This window comes from Heliangelus exortis, chromosome 29 (assembly GCF_036169615.1).
Source record: "Heliangelus exortis chromosome 29, bHelExo1.hap1, whole genome shotgun sequence".
Classification (NCBI taxonomy): Eukaryota; Metazoa; Chordata; class Aves; order Apodiformes; family Trochilidae; genus Heliangelus; species Heliangelus exortis.
In genome coordinates, this window is record NC_092450.1 from 3615853 (window position 1) to 3631780 (window position 15928).

The following is a 15928-nucleotide window of genomic DNA, read 5'->3' on the forward strand; positions in this document are numbered from 1 at the left end:
CCCCTCAGTTGGGATGGGGCAAAAAGCAAAGGAAAACGGGCAAAATGCTCTAAGAAGATGCAAAAGATGAAAAATTGCAAAAGAAGGTGCTTTCTCTTGGCGATGGATGGAGAACGGGGAGGGTTCCTCATGTGTGTTAATTGAGATCTAAGTATCCACTGGGCGAGGGGAAGCGGAGCCGCGTCGGGTTTTGTTTTGGTTTTTTTTCTGTAGAAAATGAAAATAAAAAATCGAGGCGGAGCTGGGGGCGGGGGCATCGCCGGTCGCGGTCATTCCCCGTCATTTCTGCCGGAGGCGGAATAGCCGGGGGGCGAGTGGGATCCCAGGTCCCGGAGAGGGGGTGGCGGGCTCGTGGTGCTGGCAGCGGCCTCCGGGATGCTGGTGGCCATGGGTCTGGTGGTGGCCGTGGCGGTGGCCGTGACCGTGACGGTGGCCCTGGTTCTCGCCCTGTCTAGGGCCCTGCCCACTGCCCTCCCCCACGCCCTGTCCCGCTCCGTGCTGCTCCGCGCCGCGGTCCGGTCCCGGCGGCGGCTGGAGCTGGGGGGCAGCGAGGTGCGGCGGGGCCAGGAGCTGCAGCTGCAGCGGCTGCTGCCCCCCGGCACGTTCCGTGGTGAGCGGGGGTACATGGGGCGGGCGGGGGGAGGTCCCGGGGGTCGTCCCCTCTAACCCCGCCTCTCTCGGCAGGCTCAGAGGCTTTTCGGGAGCAGCACCCGCTGAAGCCGGGCTGCGACGGGGGAAACCCAGGGGGGGCGGTCCTCTCGCTGCGCCCCTGGGCTCTGCTCCACAGTTTTTGGGGCACAGACCCCCCTCTGCAGGTACGGGGTGACGGGGCGGGGGCGCAGGGTACCCCAACCCGGGCTCTGTCCCGCCTGACCTCCCCCTCTCCCCGCGCAGGCGTCTCTGCTCTATCTGGACACGCTCCGTGCCACCTTCCCGCGGGCTCTGTCCCCCCGCGGCACCGCCCTGCTCTCCTGGTCGCCCGGTGTCCCCCGCGCCCCGGCGGGCTGGCTCCTGCCCACCCTGTACTGCACCCCAGCCCCCTCAGGCCCCCTGCCCTCCCGAGCAGCCTCGCTGCGGGTGCAGCTGCTCTTCGCCCTGCGGGAGCGCGGCCTGCGCGTGCTGGAGGCCGGGACGGCCACCGAACTTCACGATGCCCTGGTGGTCCTGCGGGCCGGCTGGCCCGGGCTGGCTCAGGAGCTGGCGCTGGGCAGGCTGAGCCCCCAGCCCGGGCTGCCCGAGGAGGTGCGGGGTCGACTGCAGGCGCTGCTGACCCCCGACACCGCCCGGGCCGCCCAGCTCCGGGCCGAGTGTGCCCTCGGTTTCCAGGGCATCGTGCGACGGCTGTGGCCGCAGCTGGAGCTGGTGGTGCTGGGGACGGCGCACGGCGCGGAGCAGCTCTACTGCGAGAGCCTGAGGCAGGGCGAGTGCCAGGGGCTGCCATTCTACTGCCCTTTCTACCGGGCGGCGGGAGGTGAGTGCCCCTCTCACGGGGGCTGACACAATGTGGGCAGGGACGGAGGGAGCGGGGGGCTGACGCTGCCACTCTGCCCAGCTCTGCTCGGTGTGAACCTGTGGCCGGAGGAGCCAGCGCCCCGGTTCCTGCTCTGCCCGGACTGGGCTTTCTACGAGTTCCTGCCCTGCCCGGCCGAGGAGGAGCCCCGGACGGTGCTGCTGGGCGAGCTCTGGGAGGGACGCGAGTATGGGCTGGTCCTGACGGCCCAGCCGGGAGAGTACAGGTGCTTCCTCCCTGCTGCATTGGTCCGGGGGTACCGCCCACCCCACCCCCATGTGCCCGGCCCCCCTCACGCATCCCGTGCGCACGCAGGTGCCGTTCCGGGGAGGTGCTGCGGGTCACCGGCTTCCACAAGCAGTGTCCTGTGGTGGAGCCCGTGCGCAGGTGAGGACACCCGTGTCCCTTACCTCGGGGGTCTTTACGCTGGGCGGGGTGGTACGGTGCCCACAGGGCACCCATCCCGACCCCCACGACGCAGGGAGAGCCAGACCCTGAGCGTGCGGGGCGAGAGCATCCCCGAGGATCGGTTCTACCGGACCCTGTGCCGCGCCGTGGACATGTGGCCAGGCGCTCGCCTGGTTGACTACGTCTGCGTGGAGAGTGCCCTGCTCGGTGAGTGTCCCCAAGAGCTGCCCGAGTCCCCCCGAAAGCGCTGTTCGGGGCTCTGCCAGCCCTTCTGTGTTCCGTTCGGAGTGGCTTTAGCGAGCCCGTGGTGCTGCTGCAGGCGCCTCTTCGGGGGCCAGCGCCCCCCACTACGAGGTGTTCGTAGAGCTGCGGGGTCTGCGGGACCTGTCGGAGGGGCAGCGTTACAAGGTGAGGGGGACACGGGGGTGGGATCGGAGCCTCGTCCCTCCCCGCTGCTTGCTCCCTGCGCAGTGGCCGCAGCCACGCGGTGGCGATGGTGGCCCGGCAGCCTGGCAGAGCTGCTCGGGGGGCACAGCCTGGCATTGCCCGGGGGGCTATGGGTGTGACGGCTGCTCCCCCCGCCCTCTCTCTGCAGCTGGACCAATGTCTCCAAGAGGATTTTCCCGTCTATAAATCCTTCCGCTTCAAGGGCAGCATCGGGCCCCTGCGCCTGCACATGGTGGGGGCCGGGGCCTTTGCCCGGCTGCGGGAGGCACTGGGCCCCCCCAGCCCCATGCCCAGAGTCCTGCGGGAGGAGCGGCTGCTTCAGCTCGTCCAGAGCTCCGTCATCTCCTAGGACAGCCCGGGGGGGACCGCAGCCACGCCGCCCCACCCCTGGGATTCGCTTGGTGACCCCCCGGGGGGGCAACGGGGCAGGGGTGAGGATGCCCAGCCCCGGGGGGTTTGCCTACTGGAGCTGGACCGTGTCCCTGCTCCGGGGTGGCAAGCGGGCGCAGGTGGCACCATCCCTCTGGGACAGAGTGGGACTGTTCTGGGCAGAGGGTGGGACCTCGGGGGGTGCCACAGCGCAGGCGGGTCCTGCTGCGGTTCTCCCCGCTCTGCTGGGTGCCCGTGCCCTGCCCGAGGGGACACGGTGGCTGTCACAGACCGCAGCCAGTGCGGGGAGGACAGCGGAAACCTCCCTGAGAGCAGGAGGAGCCGTAAGGCCTCGGGCCTGCTCAGCCTATCCATGCTCCAGGGTCCTGTGCCATTTTGTCCCCAGGCAGGGACATGGTGGGCAGGACACGGGGTGGCTGCTGGTGGCAGGTGCTGCGGGGCAGCCCTTCTGCCAGGCTCCAGTGCACATCTGCTGGTTTAGGAAACAACAACCTCCATCAAGAGTCACTTCACAGTGTTTAAAAAATCAGGAGCAAAATAGAGGAGGATTATCTCTCAAAAATAAAGGGCAGCGCTCTGGGATTGTTTTTTTTTTTTACTGTTGTTTTTGTTTCTCATTAAAGAGGTTGATTGATGCCCTGGCTCTGCTCTGGTGGTTGAGAAGTCGCTGTTTCCTCGGGGGTCCTGGGGAAGGGGCAGCCATGAATATTTAACCAGTTCAGGGGCTTGCTGGGTCTCTGGGAGCGGCTGTTTGTGCCTTTGAGGCACAAATGTACCAGGCAGGAGGGACTGGTCCCTGCTCCTGCTGCTTGTTATGGTTTATTTAAAGGGCTGGGGGACCTGCTGTGCCAGCAGCTGCTGCCAGGGTGGGGGCGAGCCAGGTCGCAGGCAGGAAATAGTGTCTTGGGCAAGGTCCACACAAAGCATCCCCTGGTACAGCCAAAGCCTCGTCCAGGGATGGAAACCGGGCTGAGGCCCCTTTCTCCACCATTCCTGTCAGAGCAAAATCCCTGTTGCAAGTCGGGGCGAAGCGGTGCCTGCGGGGGTACATGGGGGCTCCTGTGCCGGCTGAGACCTGAGCAACTGGATTCAGCCAGAGGCCTCGCAGTGACCTGGCTCCCCAGCAAAAGCCCCGATTTCCCCCAGGAGAGCTGTGCGGGCCCAGACCTATACCCGGCGGTTCCGGCTTGGGCTCCGGGTGCCCCCGGCCCTGCCTATACAATGACCCCGTGGAAGATGCAGATCTGGGGGAGAGAGAGGTGTGGGGAGGTGCCCCACTGGGCAGTGCCGGGCTGCAGGGCCGGGTCGGGTGGAGTTGCTGGGTGTCGGCTTGGGCGGGGTCCCACCGGGATGGGGCGGCCGCGGGGCCCAGGTGCTGCGGTGCTGAGCGGAGACCCGGCGGCTGGAGGTGTCGGTGCCCGTCTACCCTCCCCGCCGCTGCAGCCCGGGGCGGGGGGGCCGCTCAGTCCCCGTCCCCGCCCCCGGGCCGTCCCCTCCTCCCGCCCGCGCCGCCTCGCGCCCGCTCCGGCACTGAACCCGCAGCGGCGGCGGGCGCAGCTCCGGGGGCCCCGGGGCCCCGCGGCGGCCGCTACCCTGAGGCCGCGGGGGATGGCGGAGGGGTACCGGGGCCCCCCGCCGCCAGGCTCGCCCCGCCCCGCCCCGCCGCTGCCCAACGGCCCCCGCGGCGGCGGCGGTGGCGGCGGCAGCCCCGGCTCGGGCTCGGGCAGCAGCAGCCGCGAGGACTCGGTGGAGCGGAGCCCCGCGCCTGCCGCACCCCGGGCCAGCATCATGAAGGTGAGACCCCGACTCCGGCCACTGCCGGCTTCCCCGCCCGCCTCTGGAGCGGGCTCCGGCGCCCCTCGGGACCTCCCGGCACCTGCACAAGGCTGGGGTAGGAAGGGGGCCCGGAGCGAGCCCCGCAAGCTTTGCGTCCCCCGGCCCCGGAGCCGCTCCGCACCGGCCCTGCCAGCCCGCCATCCCCACCGCCCCTCCGGACCCCCACTGTGCCCGGCCGGGGCTGCCGGTGTCCGTGGGAGAGGATGCGGGGACCCAGGCCTGTCCCCTCTGCACGGCGGAGAGTCCCCTGCACGGTCACGCTGCTCCTGCCATGGGAGTCGCACGGCAGCATCTCCCTGCGCTGCTCGGGGCACCCATGGGTGCTGGAGAGGGGCCGCCTGCTCCCGGCTCCCCAGCACCTTCACTTCCCGTGCCCCCTCCTGCGAAGGCGCTTTTGGGCCAGGTCGGACCGGTTCTCGACCTGCTCTCGGCACCTCTCCGGGAGGTCCGCAGTCCATTCATTTCCTGACTGATTTCCCCCCCCCCAGCCACAGTCACGCCGGCGTTGCTCGCTGACACAATAGGTCGCGTCCGGCGGGACCCGCCCCCCCGCTCCGGGCAGTCTATTTTAAACCGGGATCGCTCCGGTTCTATTAATACCCCGCGGGGGGCTGTTCCCGTGGTACGGGCTCAGCCCCGCTCTCCTGCCCCCGAAACCCTCCTCAGGGCGGCCGGAGGGACCCTGCGACCCTGACCGCTCGTGCTGTCCCCCAGCCGGTGAAGCGAGGAGACCTCCCGGTGCTCCCGTGCAGCCTAGGGCCGGTACCGGTGTACCGTCTGTGCCCGGTTCCCTTGGGGACCTCATCAGGTCTCCTCAGGGTGCCCTGCTCCTCCCGGGGCCGGGCAGCACGCCTGCCCTCCACTCCCCACCCAGGGACAGGGTGTGGGCGGGAGGGGAACCCCGTGCCTGTCCCCAGGCTGGGACCGTCCCCCGTCCCTGTCCTGTGTCACCGAGGATTTGGCCTCACGTGTAGTTCGTGTGGCCCAGGATCAGCACTGGGGGGGAAGGAGGGGCACAGACACTGGAGGTTTGACCGGGCTGGTGTCCCCAGCCCTGACCTTGGCCATCCCGCCTCTCTGCCTCCATCCAGAGCCTGGTGCTGCCCAGGGCCCAAACCTGGGGTTGTGGGTTCCCCTCGGTGGTGGGTGGGGGTCTGGGGCCGCACCTACAGCTCATCCGCGGTGCTGGTGTGGGGAGGGTGCCCGGTGCTTTGAGCCCAACTACAGCTTGGAACGAGGGCACAAACCATGGGCAGTGGGGTCGTGGACCAGGCAGGAACTGCTGCTGACAAAGCGGAGGCACATATGGGTACAGCTGCCATCTCTGGTTTTTTTTTGGGATTTCCAGAAAAGGCTGTAGGAGTGAATCTGAAAGTGAGAATGGGGGGCTGTGCTGGGTCAGGGAGGACCTGCTCTTTTCCCAGTCTGGAAGTGGAGGGTGGGTTGGGAAGATGGAGGCGTGGGACTCGGGAGAGGTATGCTGGATCTGTTCCTCCCTGCTGCAGGAGATGACCCTTCTCCAGCACCCCACTGTCCTGTCCCGTGCATGGGCCCCCCCTGTCCTACGTCCCCAGTCCTGTGGTGCCTGTGTGGGGCTCCAGCTCCATGGCCCCTTGCTGGGCAGTGGCAGCTGGTGCCACGGGGAGTGGATGTGTCACTCACTCTCTTCTTGGCAGGAACAATTGATGGTAGAAAATCCCTGGCTGTGCCTGGCAGCCCACTGCCTCGGCTCCCGTGCTTCCTGCATCCCTGCTCACACTGCCCAGCCTGGGATGGGGGTACTGGGAAGAACCAGGACCTGGGGAAACAGGCTGTGCACGAGTTTTTCGCCAGGCTGGGGAAAAGCCCCATTCCCTGGGTGAAACTTGGTCTCACTGCTCACACCATGGCTGAGAGTGGGGTCCCACTGTGGGGTGGCCACAGTCCCACTGCCCTTGCTGGACAGTAGAGCCATGGGCCCAGACGCCTCTGCCCCAGAAACTTTCAGTTCCTCTCTGAGCTGCTGGGCGGTGGGGACCCCCCCGGCCAGCCTGGGGGGCAACGGGAAGGGAGGGGCGACCAGCGGCCCCTTCCCCATCACCCCGCTGGGGATCAGGTTGTTTGGCCGGGTAACGAGGGGCGGTGTCACATGATGGGTGAGGGTGGGGCTGCTGCCCTTGCCGGGCGCTAATTGTGGGAGTTAATTGGCTGAAGAGATGCTTAACACAAGCTGCAGAGCTGGGCTGGGTGCAGGCAGCTGGACTCGGACGTGCCCTCCGTGCCCAGCCTTCTGCCCACGGTTGCCATCGGTTTTGTGGTTGGCATCGCAGTTGGTGCATCTTCTTTCCACAGAGCTGGGCTACGTGGGTGCCATGTGTGTGGCAGCGCTGGCAGCAGCCTGTTCCCGCACTGCCTGCGGGATGCCCCGCTCCTGCCGGGCCCTGTCCTGCGGCCGGGGGGGTACACTCCGTGTTGGTGCTAGACGGGTGGGTCTGGATGGCTGCAATGGGCACAGAGGGTGACAGGTGCCCGGTGGCAGGGTGCGGGTCCCCCGCCCCTGTTTCCTTTCCGGATGGGTTTCCTGTTTTCGCGGTGGGGCCCCGTGCGGAGTGGGGTGGGGTGCACCGCGGCGGGGGGCGGGTCCGGGGAGGTGCGGGGGTCTCTCCCAGGGCAGGAGGGGGCGGCTTCCCGGTACCAGCCGTCACCTCCCAGGGAGGGGGAGAAAGCGCTGCCCAGCAGTGGGGCACAGAGATTACTGTTCTCAGAAAGCACTCGCCGACTAGGGCTGGCGGGGTCCTGCACCTCGGAAGGCAGAGGATCCACCCCCCCCGGGAGCTGGCTGGCTCGGAGGCAGGGTTCTACGGCTCCCCGGGGCAATCTGGCAGTGAGAAGATGCAAACAGCTCCTTTAATTGCGGGTTGGGGGACGGTGTGGGATAGCCCCCACTGCCTCCTGACTGCCCCTGCCCAGGGGGGCATTTGTCCTTCCTGTCTCTAATGTGGGGCTGAGGGCTGAAGCTGGATCCCGCTTCCTCGGCAGCCCCCACCCCCAGGGAAGCTCTCAGGGCACCAGGGGGGGGATACCCCCTCAGCCCCAACCTGGGCAGCTGGGCAGGAGCTGCCTGTGCCGGAGATACCACCAGATTAGAGGTGACTCACCATAATCTTGAAGGAGTGGATTAAATCTCCTTCTGCTGCACTACTTAATGAAATCCATCCCATAATATGCTCTCAGCCCTGCTGTTCCCCCTCGTCCCCCATCCCCTTCTGCCCCTTAGCAGCAAGATCCTCCTTTCCCGTCGAGAGGCAGAGTTTGGCCATGGGGTGCAGGTAGCTCTGTCTGTGCATTGCTTTGGGGTGCCCCATTGCCTCCTTGCATGCCACAGTGCAGTGCCTGGGGGGCTGCCACCTCCTGAGGGTGCAAGGGAAGGCTTGGGGGGGCTGTGGGGTGTGTTACCCCAACAGGGATGGGGCTGCTAATGGCACTAGCTGCTCCTGCTGGCAGCCTGCTTCCCCTCAGTGTCCCCAGACCAGGGACACGGGGACAGTGCGGGGCTGCCTGCGCCTGGCTGTGAGGGTGAATGGGGAAGGATCCGGCTCAGGGCCTGGAGCAGGAAGGAAGGAAGGAAAGCGGAGTTAAAATAAGCCAGGCAGTGAGCTGAGGGGAGAGGCCAGGGCTGGAGCTGGCTCCCAGCCTCTGGGGAGAGAGTTGGAGTGGGATGGACTGAGCTTTGGGTGGTGCTGGGGTGCCCTGGGAGGTGTCAGTGCTGGGTATCACGTGGCAGGTGGGTGCTGGCCACTGGTGAGGCACACACTGCCCACCCCATCCCTGATGGCTCTGCCCCCTTCTCCCACCCTGGCAGGATGGCTCCCGGCAGCGGCCACCCCAGAAGAAGAAGACGGTGTCCTTCAGCACCATGCCCAACGACCGCAAGATCAACAGCACGGCCGCCTGCATCTCCTTCATGCTGGAGGGCTGTGAGCTGAAGAAGGTGCGTTCCAACTCCCGCATGTACAGCCGCTTCTTTGTGCTGGACACCGACATGCGCTCCCTGCGCTGGGAGCCCTCGAAGAAGGACTCGGAGAAGGCCAAGATCGAGATCAAATCAGTCAAAGAGGTGCGGGTGGGCAAGAAGACACCAATCCTGCGCAGCAATGGCCTCTCTGACCAGTTCCCAGATGAGTGCGCCTTCTCCATCATCTACGGAGACAACTACGAGTCCCTGGACCTGGTGGCCAGCTCGGCTGATGTGGTGAGTGCCTGGGTGATGGGGCTCCGGTACCTGGTGTCCTATGGGAAGCACACCCCCGAGGCACCCGGGACCGGCCACTCCGGCCTCCGGACCTCTTGGATCTCCTCTGTCTTTGACCTTGCTGACCTGGAGAAGTCTGGTCACATCCCCGTGTCCCGAGCTGTGCAGTTGATCAAAGCGCTCAACCCAGGCATGAAAACCTCCACCATCGAGCTGAAGTTCAAGGAGCTGCAGAAGGCCACTGAGCGTCCTGGTGCAGAGGTGGCCTGTGACCTCTTTGTGGAGGTGTACTGTGAGCTCTGCACCCGCCCCGAGATCTTCTTCCTGCTGGTGCAGTTCTCCAGCAACAAGGAGTACCTGGGTCTGAAGGACCTGCTGATGTTCCTGGAGGTGGAACAGGGCATGGAGGGGGTGACAGAGGAGAAGTGCTTGGAGATTGTCAGCAAGTACGAGCCCTCCAAGGAGGGCCGGGAAAAGGGCTACCTGGCTATCGATGGCTTCACGCGCTACCTGCTCTCTGCCGACTGCTCCATCTTTGACCCGCAGCACCGCAAGGTGTGCCAGGACATGTCACAGCCCCTCTCCCACTACTACATCAGCTCTGCCCACAGTGCCTGCCTGCTGGAGGACAACTTCTGGGGCCGCTCCGACATCAGCGGCTACATCAGTGCCCTGGGCCTGGGCTGCCGCAGCATCGAGCTGGTGCTGTGGGACGGTCCCGAGGGCGAGCCCGTGGTCTACACCAACCCCTCGGCTGCATCCTCTGTGCCCTTCCGCACCGTGGTGGGGCTGATCGACCAGCACGCCTTCACTGCCTCTGCCTACCCCCTCATCCTCTGCCTGGTGGTGCGGTGCTCAGCCCCCCAGCAGCGCCTGGCGGCCCAGTGCCTGCGCAAGACGCTGGGGGAGAAGCTGTACCTGGAGCCCCCCAATCCTGCCCTGTCCTACCTGCCCTCCCCGGAGCAGCTCAAGGGCCGCATCCTCATCAAGGGCAAGAAGCTGCCACCCAGCTGCGAGGACAGCGAGGGGGAGGTGTCGGACGAGGAGGAAGGCTGGGAGCTAGCGCGGCGGCTGGGACAGGAGGACCAGGAGGTGCCCGAGGGAGGTGGCCCACGGCGGGTGCGTCTCAGCAGGGAGCTCTCAGAACTGGTGAGCCTCTGCCAGGCCGTCCCCTTCCAGGACTTCGAGAGCTCACGGCGGGGGCAGCACTACTGGGAGATGTGCTCCTTCAGTGAGGTGGAGGCGGGACGCTTCACCAACGAGTGCCCGGCTGATCTGGTGAGCTACAACAAGAGGTTCCTATCCCACGTCTACCCCAGCCCCATGCGCATCGACGCCAGCAACATGAACCCCCAGGACTTCTGGAAGTGCGGCTGCCAGATGGTGGCCATGAACTACCAGACACCGGGGCTCATGATGGACCTGAACGTGGGCTGGTTCCGACAGAACGGCGCCTGCGGCTACGTCCTCCGCCCCGCCATCATGCGGGAGGAGGTCTCCTACTTCAGTGCCAATGCCAAGGACTCCTTGCCTGGGGTGCCTGCTCAGCTCCTGCACCTCAAGGTCATCAGCGGGCAGAATCTGCCCAAGCCCAAGGGCTCGGGGGCTAAGGGAGAGGTGGTGGAGCCCTATGTCTGTGCCGAGATCCATGGCATCCCAGCTGACTGTGCCGAGCACCGCACCAAGACGGCCCTGCAGAGCGGGGACAACCCCATCTTTGATGAGAGCCTGGAGTTCCAGATCAACCTGCCGGAGCTGGCGGTCCTGCGCTTCGTTGTGCTGGATGATGACTACATCGGGGATGAGTTCATTGCCCAGTACACCATCCCCTTTGAGTGCCTGCAGCCTGGCTACCGCCACGTCCCCCTCCAGTCTCTGTCCGGGGAGCCCCTGCCGCATGCCACCCTCTTCGTGCACGTGGCCATCACCGACCGCCGTGGTGGGGACAAGGGGCACCGCCGGGGGCTGGCAGGGCGCCGGGGCCGCCGGGTGCGGGAATACACCTCCACCAAGGCCACTGGAATCAAGGCCATCGATGAGGTCTTCCGGACAGCCACCCAGCCACTGCGGGAAGCCACCGACCTGCGGGAGAACGTGCAGGTACAGGAGGCACTGGGGACCTTGTTTCTGCAGGGGAGGCTGGGGTTGGACCATGAGCCGGATGGGGGATGCCAGCAAGGAGTCTGGAGCAGAGACGTGGGGAAAATGTGGCCATTCCTGGTGGGGGTCTCTTGGGGGCCCTCCCACACTGATCCCCTGACACTGATCTCTGCCCGCAGAACGCGCTGGTGTCCTTCAAGGAGCTGTGTGGGCTGACACCCGCCGCCAACATGAAGCAGTGCATCCTGACAGTGGCCACGTGGCTGCTGCACAGTGACAGTGCACCCAGTGTCACCCTCAACCTGGCAGAGCAGTACCCCCCCATGGAGGCCCAGGGCCCCATCCCAGACCTGCTGCGCAAGGTCCTGACTGCCTACGAGACGGTGAGCGCTGCCATGGGGCCGGTGGCACCGGGACCCCAGTGTTGCTGCCCCTATACTGGTGCAGGGAAGGCAGGCAGGGGGGCTGTGGGAGGCTTATCAGGGAGGCTTATCAGGAGTCTGGCCAAGGTGCAGGCTTGGTATAAACCCTGGGACCCCACAGCCCCTGTCCCCCTGCCTGCTGCCCTGTGTCAGAGGGGAACCTGGTCACACTGCACCTGGCTGCCCCTGCCCAAGCCCCTTCTCCCCACCGACTGTGCTGGGGGGGTGCATGGGGCTGGGGGTGCCCAGCTGCTCATGCTGCCCCTCTCCCCAGATGATCCAGACCAGCCGGACGCTGATCGAGTCGGCCGATGCGGTGTACGGGAAGCTCATTCAGGCACAGCAAGCAGGTGGGTGCTGGAGGGAGAGGCCCAGCCTAGAGCTGCCCCATGCCAAAGACCTGGGCATGGCCCTGGGGGGCTGGCAGAGGTCCCCTGCCTCCGTGCTGGACTAGGGGACATGTCCCTGCAGGGCTCTGGTCGGGGGTGCTGGCACCAGCTCTGGAGCTGGGCACAGGCATGGCCATGCATGTTGGCATTTTTGTCCATGCACTTGCATGCCAGCAGTGCATGGGGGGATGAGGGGGGTGTGTCTGCACCCCAGGGGGTGCGTGCTGGGGACAGCTGGTGTGGGAGAAGGAATTCTAGGTGGGGTGGTCCCAAGCCCAGTTCTGTGGTTTTCCCAGGTCCTGGCAGAGAGGGTGGGCACTGGAGACCACTGGTGTTGGGTGCTGGGGTGTGGGGCTGCCTGTGCCAGGGCAGGGTGCTGGCCAGGTGGGCTGTGGGGGCTGTGCAGGAGGGGGGCTGATGGTGGGAGCGGAGGAGGCTGATGAGGAAGAAGGGAAGAGTCATTAGCTGCCAAATGCTAGAATATAATTAGCACCAGAAATAACAGACTGGGGCTGATGGTGGAAGTGACAACTCAGTGTTGCTGCTTCCAAGACACACGGTTGAGCCCCCACCTGGCTGAGCCCCCACCAGCAGGTGCTGCTAGATGCTTGCCCTGGTCCCCATACCCTTCTGCCACCCCCCAGCCTGCCCCCTGGCACTCCCTGCTCCACTCTGCACGGCCTCTTGGCAGGCTGGGGCCCAGTAGGGACATCCCTGGCCACCCCCAGGTGCCTGGGGGGGCTGCTGGCCTGTGGGGTCAGCAGAGCTGCCAGGAGCTGAAGGGCCAGGGAGGGAGGAGGGGGCCCCTGTGCCACTTCCAGCCAGTGCCAGCCTCACTGCCAGCAGCCTCTGTTTGTTCCCTGCCTGCACAGCAGCCTGGAAACCTCCCTGAGCTCTTGGCTTTCAGCTTCTGCCAGTGCTGGGGGGTTCAGGCTGGGGTGCAGAGCATGAGTGGGTTCTGAGCCTTCCTGCACCACCCCTCCTGCAGGACCCCCACTGTGTGCTGGGGGTGTCACTGGGCAGAAGGGCTCTGGGGGCTGCAGCCACTGTCGCTGCCCCTGCCTGGCCCCTCGAGGTGATGGGGGGCAGCAGTCTGGGGGTTGCCTTTCCCCAGCTGTGCTGCTGACAAGCCCGGGTGGGGGTGGGGGGGCTGGGGGCGTGCTGATTGACAGCATGTGGGCTTGCGTGGGAACCCTCGTGTGGGCCTGGAGCCGGCGCTGCGTCAGGAGGGGTAAATATAGCACCCGCTCACGGGGACGTCACGCGGTGCATGGCACAGGGGGCCCACACTCCTGCACGGGGGATTGACACTGCCCCGAGCCCCCCTGGGGGGGGACAAGGTGTGCAAAGCCAAGCCTGTGACTGGGGTTGTGTCTCCTTTTATGGACTTCACAACCTCCAGGATCCAAAACCACCAGGGCTGGGGCCAAGTGTGGTGCTGGGGGCACCCCTCACCCAGTGTGGGGGAGCAGGATGAGGGGCTCCCCACTGCCCCACCAGCCCTGAGCCCCCTCGGTGCTGGGTGAGGAGCATCCCTCGGCTCTGTCTTCATCCAGGGTGGGCAGTGGTCATCCCTGTGCCCACTGAATGCTGCTCTGTCTGCCCAGGGATGGACTTCCACAAGGAGCTGCCCCGCATCGAGGCACAGGAGGGGCTGCGGGGCCGCAAGCTTCAGAAAGCACTGGAGAGCTTCGCCTGGAACATCACTGTCCTGAAGGTGAGGGGTGAGGGTGGCACGACCCCCTCCCCACCCCTTCACCCCTGCCCTGCCTGGGGATGCTCCACAAGTGCCAGGGACGGCCCAGGCTCGGTGCTGGGGCACCCAGTGAGCCCCCTGCAGCCCCTCAGGTGCTGGTGGCCAGCGGGGCAGCCCCTACCCCATGAGCACCCGTGCCCCTGATGGCCTCTCCCCTGCAGGGCCAGGCTGACCTCCTCAAGCACGCCAAGGCAGAGGCACTGGACAACCTGTGGCAGATCCACAACGCGGGACAGTCCTGTGGCATCGGCAGGAATGGCTCAGCCTCACCAGAGCCCTCCCGGCCACGCGCACTGCTGGAGCCCATCCCCGAGACAGAAGGAGGTGGTGACACGGCGTCCTGCTGACCCCGGCATGGGGCTCAGGGGCCTGGACTGAGCACACCCCCCAAGCCACAGGACCAGAGCCCCAGCCTGCCCAGGGACAGGCAGCTGCCTGCACGTGGGCTCCACCTGTATGAAGGGACACGTGTGGGGCTGGGTGCCTGCACTCACTCATGGCGAGGGGCTGCAGTGGGACCCAGCGGAGAGGTTGGGAAGGGGTGTCCCTACTCCTGCTTTACCCTCCCAAGCTCCTGGGACTTAATTTATCCTCCTCATGCACTTCCAGAGTGACTGCCCTGCAGTGGGCCTGGTAGGGATGCTGGCACCCCAGTGTGCACGTGTACCCCTCAGCTGCTGGGCTGGACTCCTGGGAAAAGCAGTACTGAGCTGCTGGGTGCAGGGTTGGTCTGGGGTTGGACTGTGGCTGCACAGAGTTATAAAGAGTGTGAGATTCATCCTGGTGACCTGCTGCCCCCTCCAAGTGCCTGGCACAGGGCCAAGGCAGCATGGGGTCACTGAAGAGGATGGTGGCTGGCACTGGGGACAGGGATCCTGGCAGCATCATCCCTCCCCTGGCACCAGCTGAGTTCAGGTGATGGCTCCTCACGTCACAGAGCTGTGCAGCCACCCAGCACCCCTTTGTGTGGGGAGGTAATTAGCCTAATGGGACCACGAGGAGCGGCCCCGCATGCTGCTGCTGTCGGGCATGGGCCAATGCTGACCTTCAGCCCCTTTGTGCTGGCCCGGCTGTGGGGCCCATGGGCAATTACGGCCTCATTAGTGCCACCGGCCACCGTGGCTGTCCGTGAGCACCCACACAATGAGGTGCTGCAAATGAGGGGAAAGGCCTGGCTGGTCTCCGAGCTACCACGTCTCCCAGAGACCAGCTGCTCCCCCCTGGCCCTGGTGGTATTTTTGGCAGCCCTATTGTGCCAGGCCCTATAAAGTGTTGGCTGCGGCATAGGGTGCTGCGCTCTCAGCTGCACGGCAGGACATGCCCCAGCACTGCTGGACCACCTGAAGACCCCAGGAAGGATGGAGGTGCCCAACGCCAAGGTGGGGCTGGGGCACTGCAGCCTGTGGAGTGGGGGAGGCAGCAATGGGGGGAGGCCCAATGGGGCTGGAGGTCTGGGGGTGTGGGAGGGCATGGCCAGTTCCTCAGCAAACCCTGAGAGTGTGGCTCCTGCCCAGGGCTCCCCAACTATGGCTGGCAGCCGTTCAGGGGGCTCAACTGTTCAGGGGGCTCAGCTCCATGTGGGCTCCTCAGGAGGGAGCTGGGTGCCTGGGTGCTCTCCCTGCTCATCCTGTGGTGGTGGGTGACAAGTACAGGGTGAGACTGAGGCTCATGTCTGGCTGCTGGTCAGAGTGTGGCTGGGAGCTGTGGTCACTGGGGTTGGGAGGGACATGAAGAGCAACCCCTGTCTCCTGAAGGATGCCCTTCAGTAATGCTGCCTGTTGCTCCGGCAGCTCCAGCGAGCCGCCTGCCTCCTGCTCCTGCTCTTATTCTGCTCCTTGGCTGCTGCCCGGCAGAGCCTCCCCGAGTGCTGCCGGCAGAAGACCTGTTCCTGCCGTGTCTATGACCTCCTGCACGGCATGGGCAACCACGCTGCCGGCATCCTCACGCTGGGCAAGAGGAAGAGCGTCCCTTCAGCATTCCAGAGCCGGCTCTACCACCTGCTGCACAGCTCCGGCAACCACGCCGCGGGCATCCTCACCATGGGCAAGCGCGGGGAGGACCCCGGCACCGCCTGGCACCAGGCATCGGGCTGCCCTGCGGGTGCAGACACCCAACCAACACCAACCCTGCAGGGTACCGACACCAGCCCTGCCAGCCCCAGGGAGTGCCCGGGACACTCGAGGAAGGACCTGACCAAGAGCCAGGCCCAGGGAGCCATGAAGAGCTTCTACTGAGAGTGGTGGGGGCAGTGGGTGCAGGGAGGGGGGATGCTGGAGGGGAGCACACAGGGAGCTTGGTGTAAATATCGTTTTTACATACCTCCTCCTGGCCCCGGCCAAGCCTGCGCGGGGCACTGCAGGCACCGCTGGCCTTTTACAATAAATGGTGGTAGCCCTGATGTTACCTGGTTCTGTGTTCTCTCTTGGGAGGGGCCGGGGG

At 65.9% G+C, this 15928-nt stretch overlaps 3 protein-coding genes across 3 annotated transcripts; all 3 read left to right on the forward strand.

Annotated features, from left to right (window-relative positions):
* The first annotated feature begins 75 nt into the window (after nt 1–75).
* GHDC (GH3 domain containing) lies at nt 76–2862 on the forward strand. Its single transcript, XM_071728851.1, has 8 exons — nt 76–610; nt 685–815; nt 895–1471; nt 1553–1736; nt 1826–1897; nt 1992–2125; nt 2238–2326; nt 2514–2862. Exons 1-8 carry the CDS (start codon nt 376–378, stop codon nt 2712–2714), a joined length of 1623 nt encoding a protein of 540 aa, XP_071584952.1. The 5' UTR covers nt 76–375; the 3' UTR covers nt 2715–2862.
* Nucleotides 2863–4267: 1405 nt separating this feature from the next.
* Nucleotides 4268–15269, forward strand: LOC139788681 (inactive phospholipase C-like protein 2). The gene is made up of 6 exons (XM_071728846.1): nt 4268–4549; nt 8433–10922; nt 11102–11305; nt 11619–11694; nt 13341–13450; nt 13651–15269. The coding sequence occupies exons 1-6, from the start codon at nt 4364–4366 to the stop codon at nt 13834–13836; spliced, it is 3252 nt and encodes a 1083-aa protein (XP_071584947.1). The 5' UTR covers nt 4268–4363; the 3' UTR covers nt 13837–15269.
* HCRT (hypocretin neuropeptide precursor) lies at nt 15268–15723 on the forward strand (the record flags this gene model as incomplete). The annotated part of the gene is made up of 1 exon (XM_071728260.1): nt 15268–15723. A coding segment is annotated over one exon (456 nt), but the record flags the coding sequence as incomplete, so codon positions are not given.
* Between the last annotated feature and the right edge of the window lie 205 nt (nt 15724–15928).

Excerpts from the sequence above, each read along its gene's own strand:
- LOC139788681 (XM_071728846.1), top strand. The coding sequence starts at position 4,364 with ATGGCGGAGGGGTACCGGGGCCCCCCGCCGCCAGGCTCGCCCCGCCCC. Across the intron at positions 4,550-8,432 it reads CCCGGGCCAGCATCATGAAG|GATGGCTCCCGGCAGCGGCC; the intron begins GTGAGACCCCGA and ends CCACCCTGGCAG. Across the intron at positions 10,923-11,101 it reads ACCTGCGGGAGAACGTGCAG|AACGCGCTGGTGTCCTTCAA; the intron begins GTACAGGAGGCA and ends CTCTGCCCGCAG.
- GHDC (XM_071728851.1), top strand. The coding sequence starts at position 376 with ATGCTGGTGGCCATGGGTCTGGTGGTGGCCGTGGCGGTGGCCGTGACC. Across the intron at positions 1,472-1,552 it reads TTTCTACCGGGCGGCGGGAG|CTCTGCTCGGTGTGAACCTG; the intron begins GTGAGTGCCCCT and ends CACTCTGCCCAG. Across the intron at positions 2,126-2,237 it reads CGTGGAGAGTGCCCTGCTCG|GCGCCTCTTCGGGGGCCAGC; the intron begins GTGAGTGTCCCC and ends GTGCTGCTGCAG.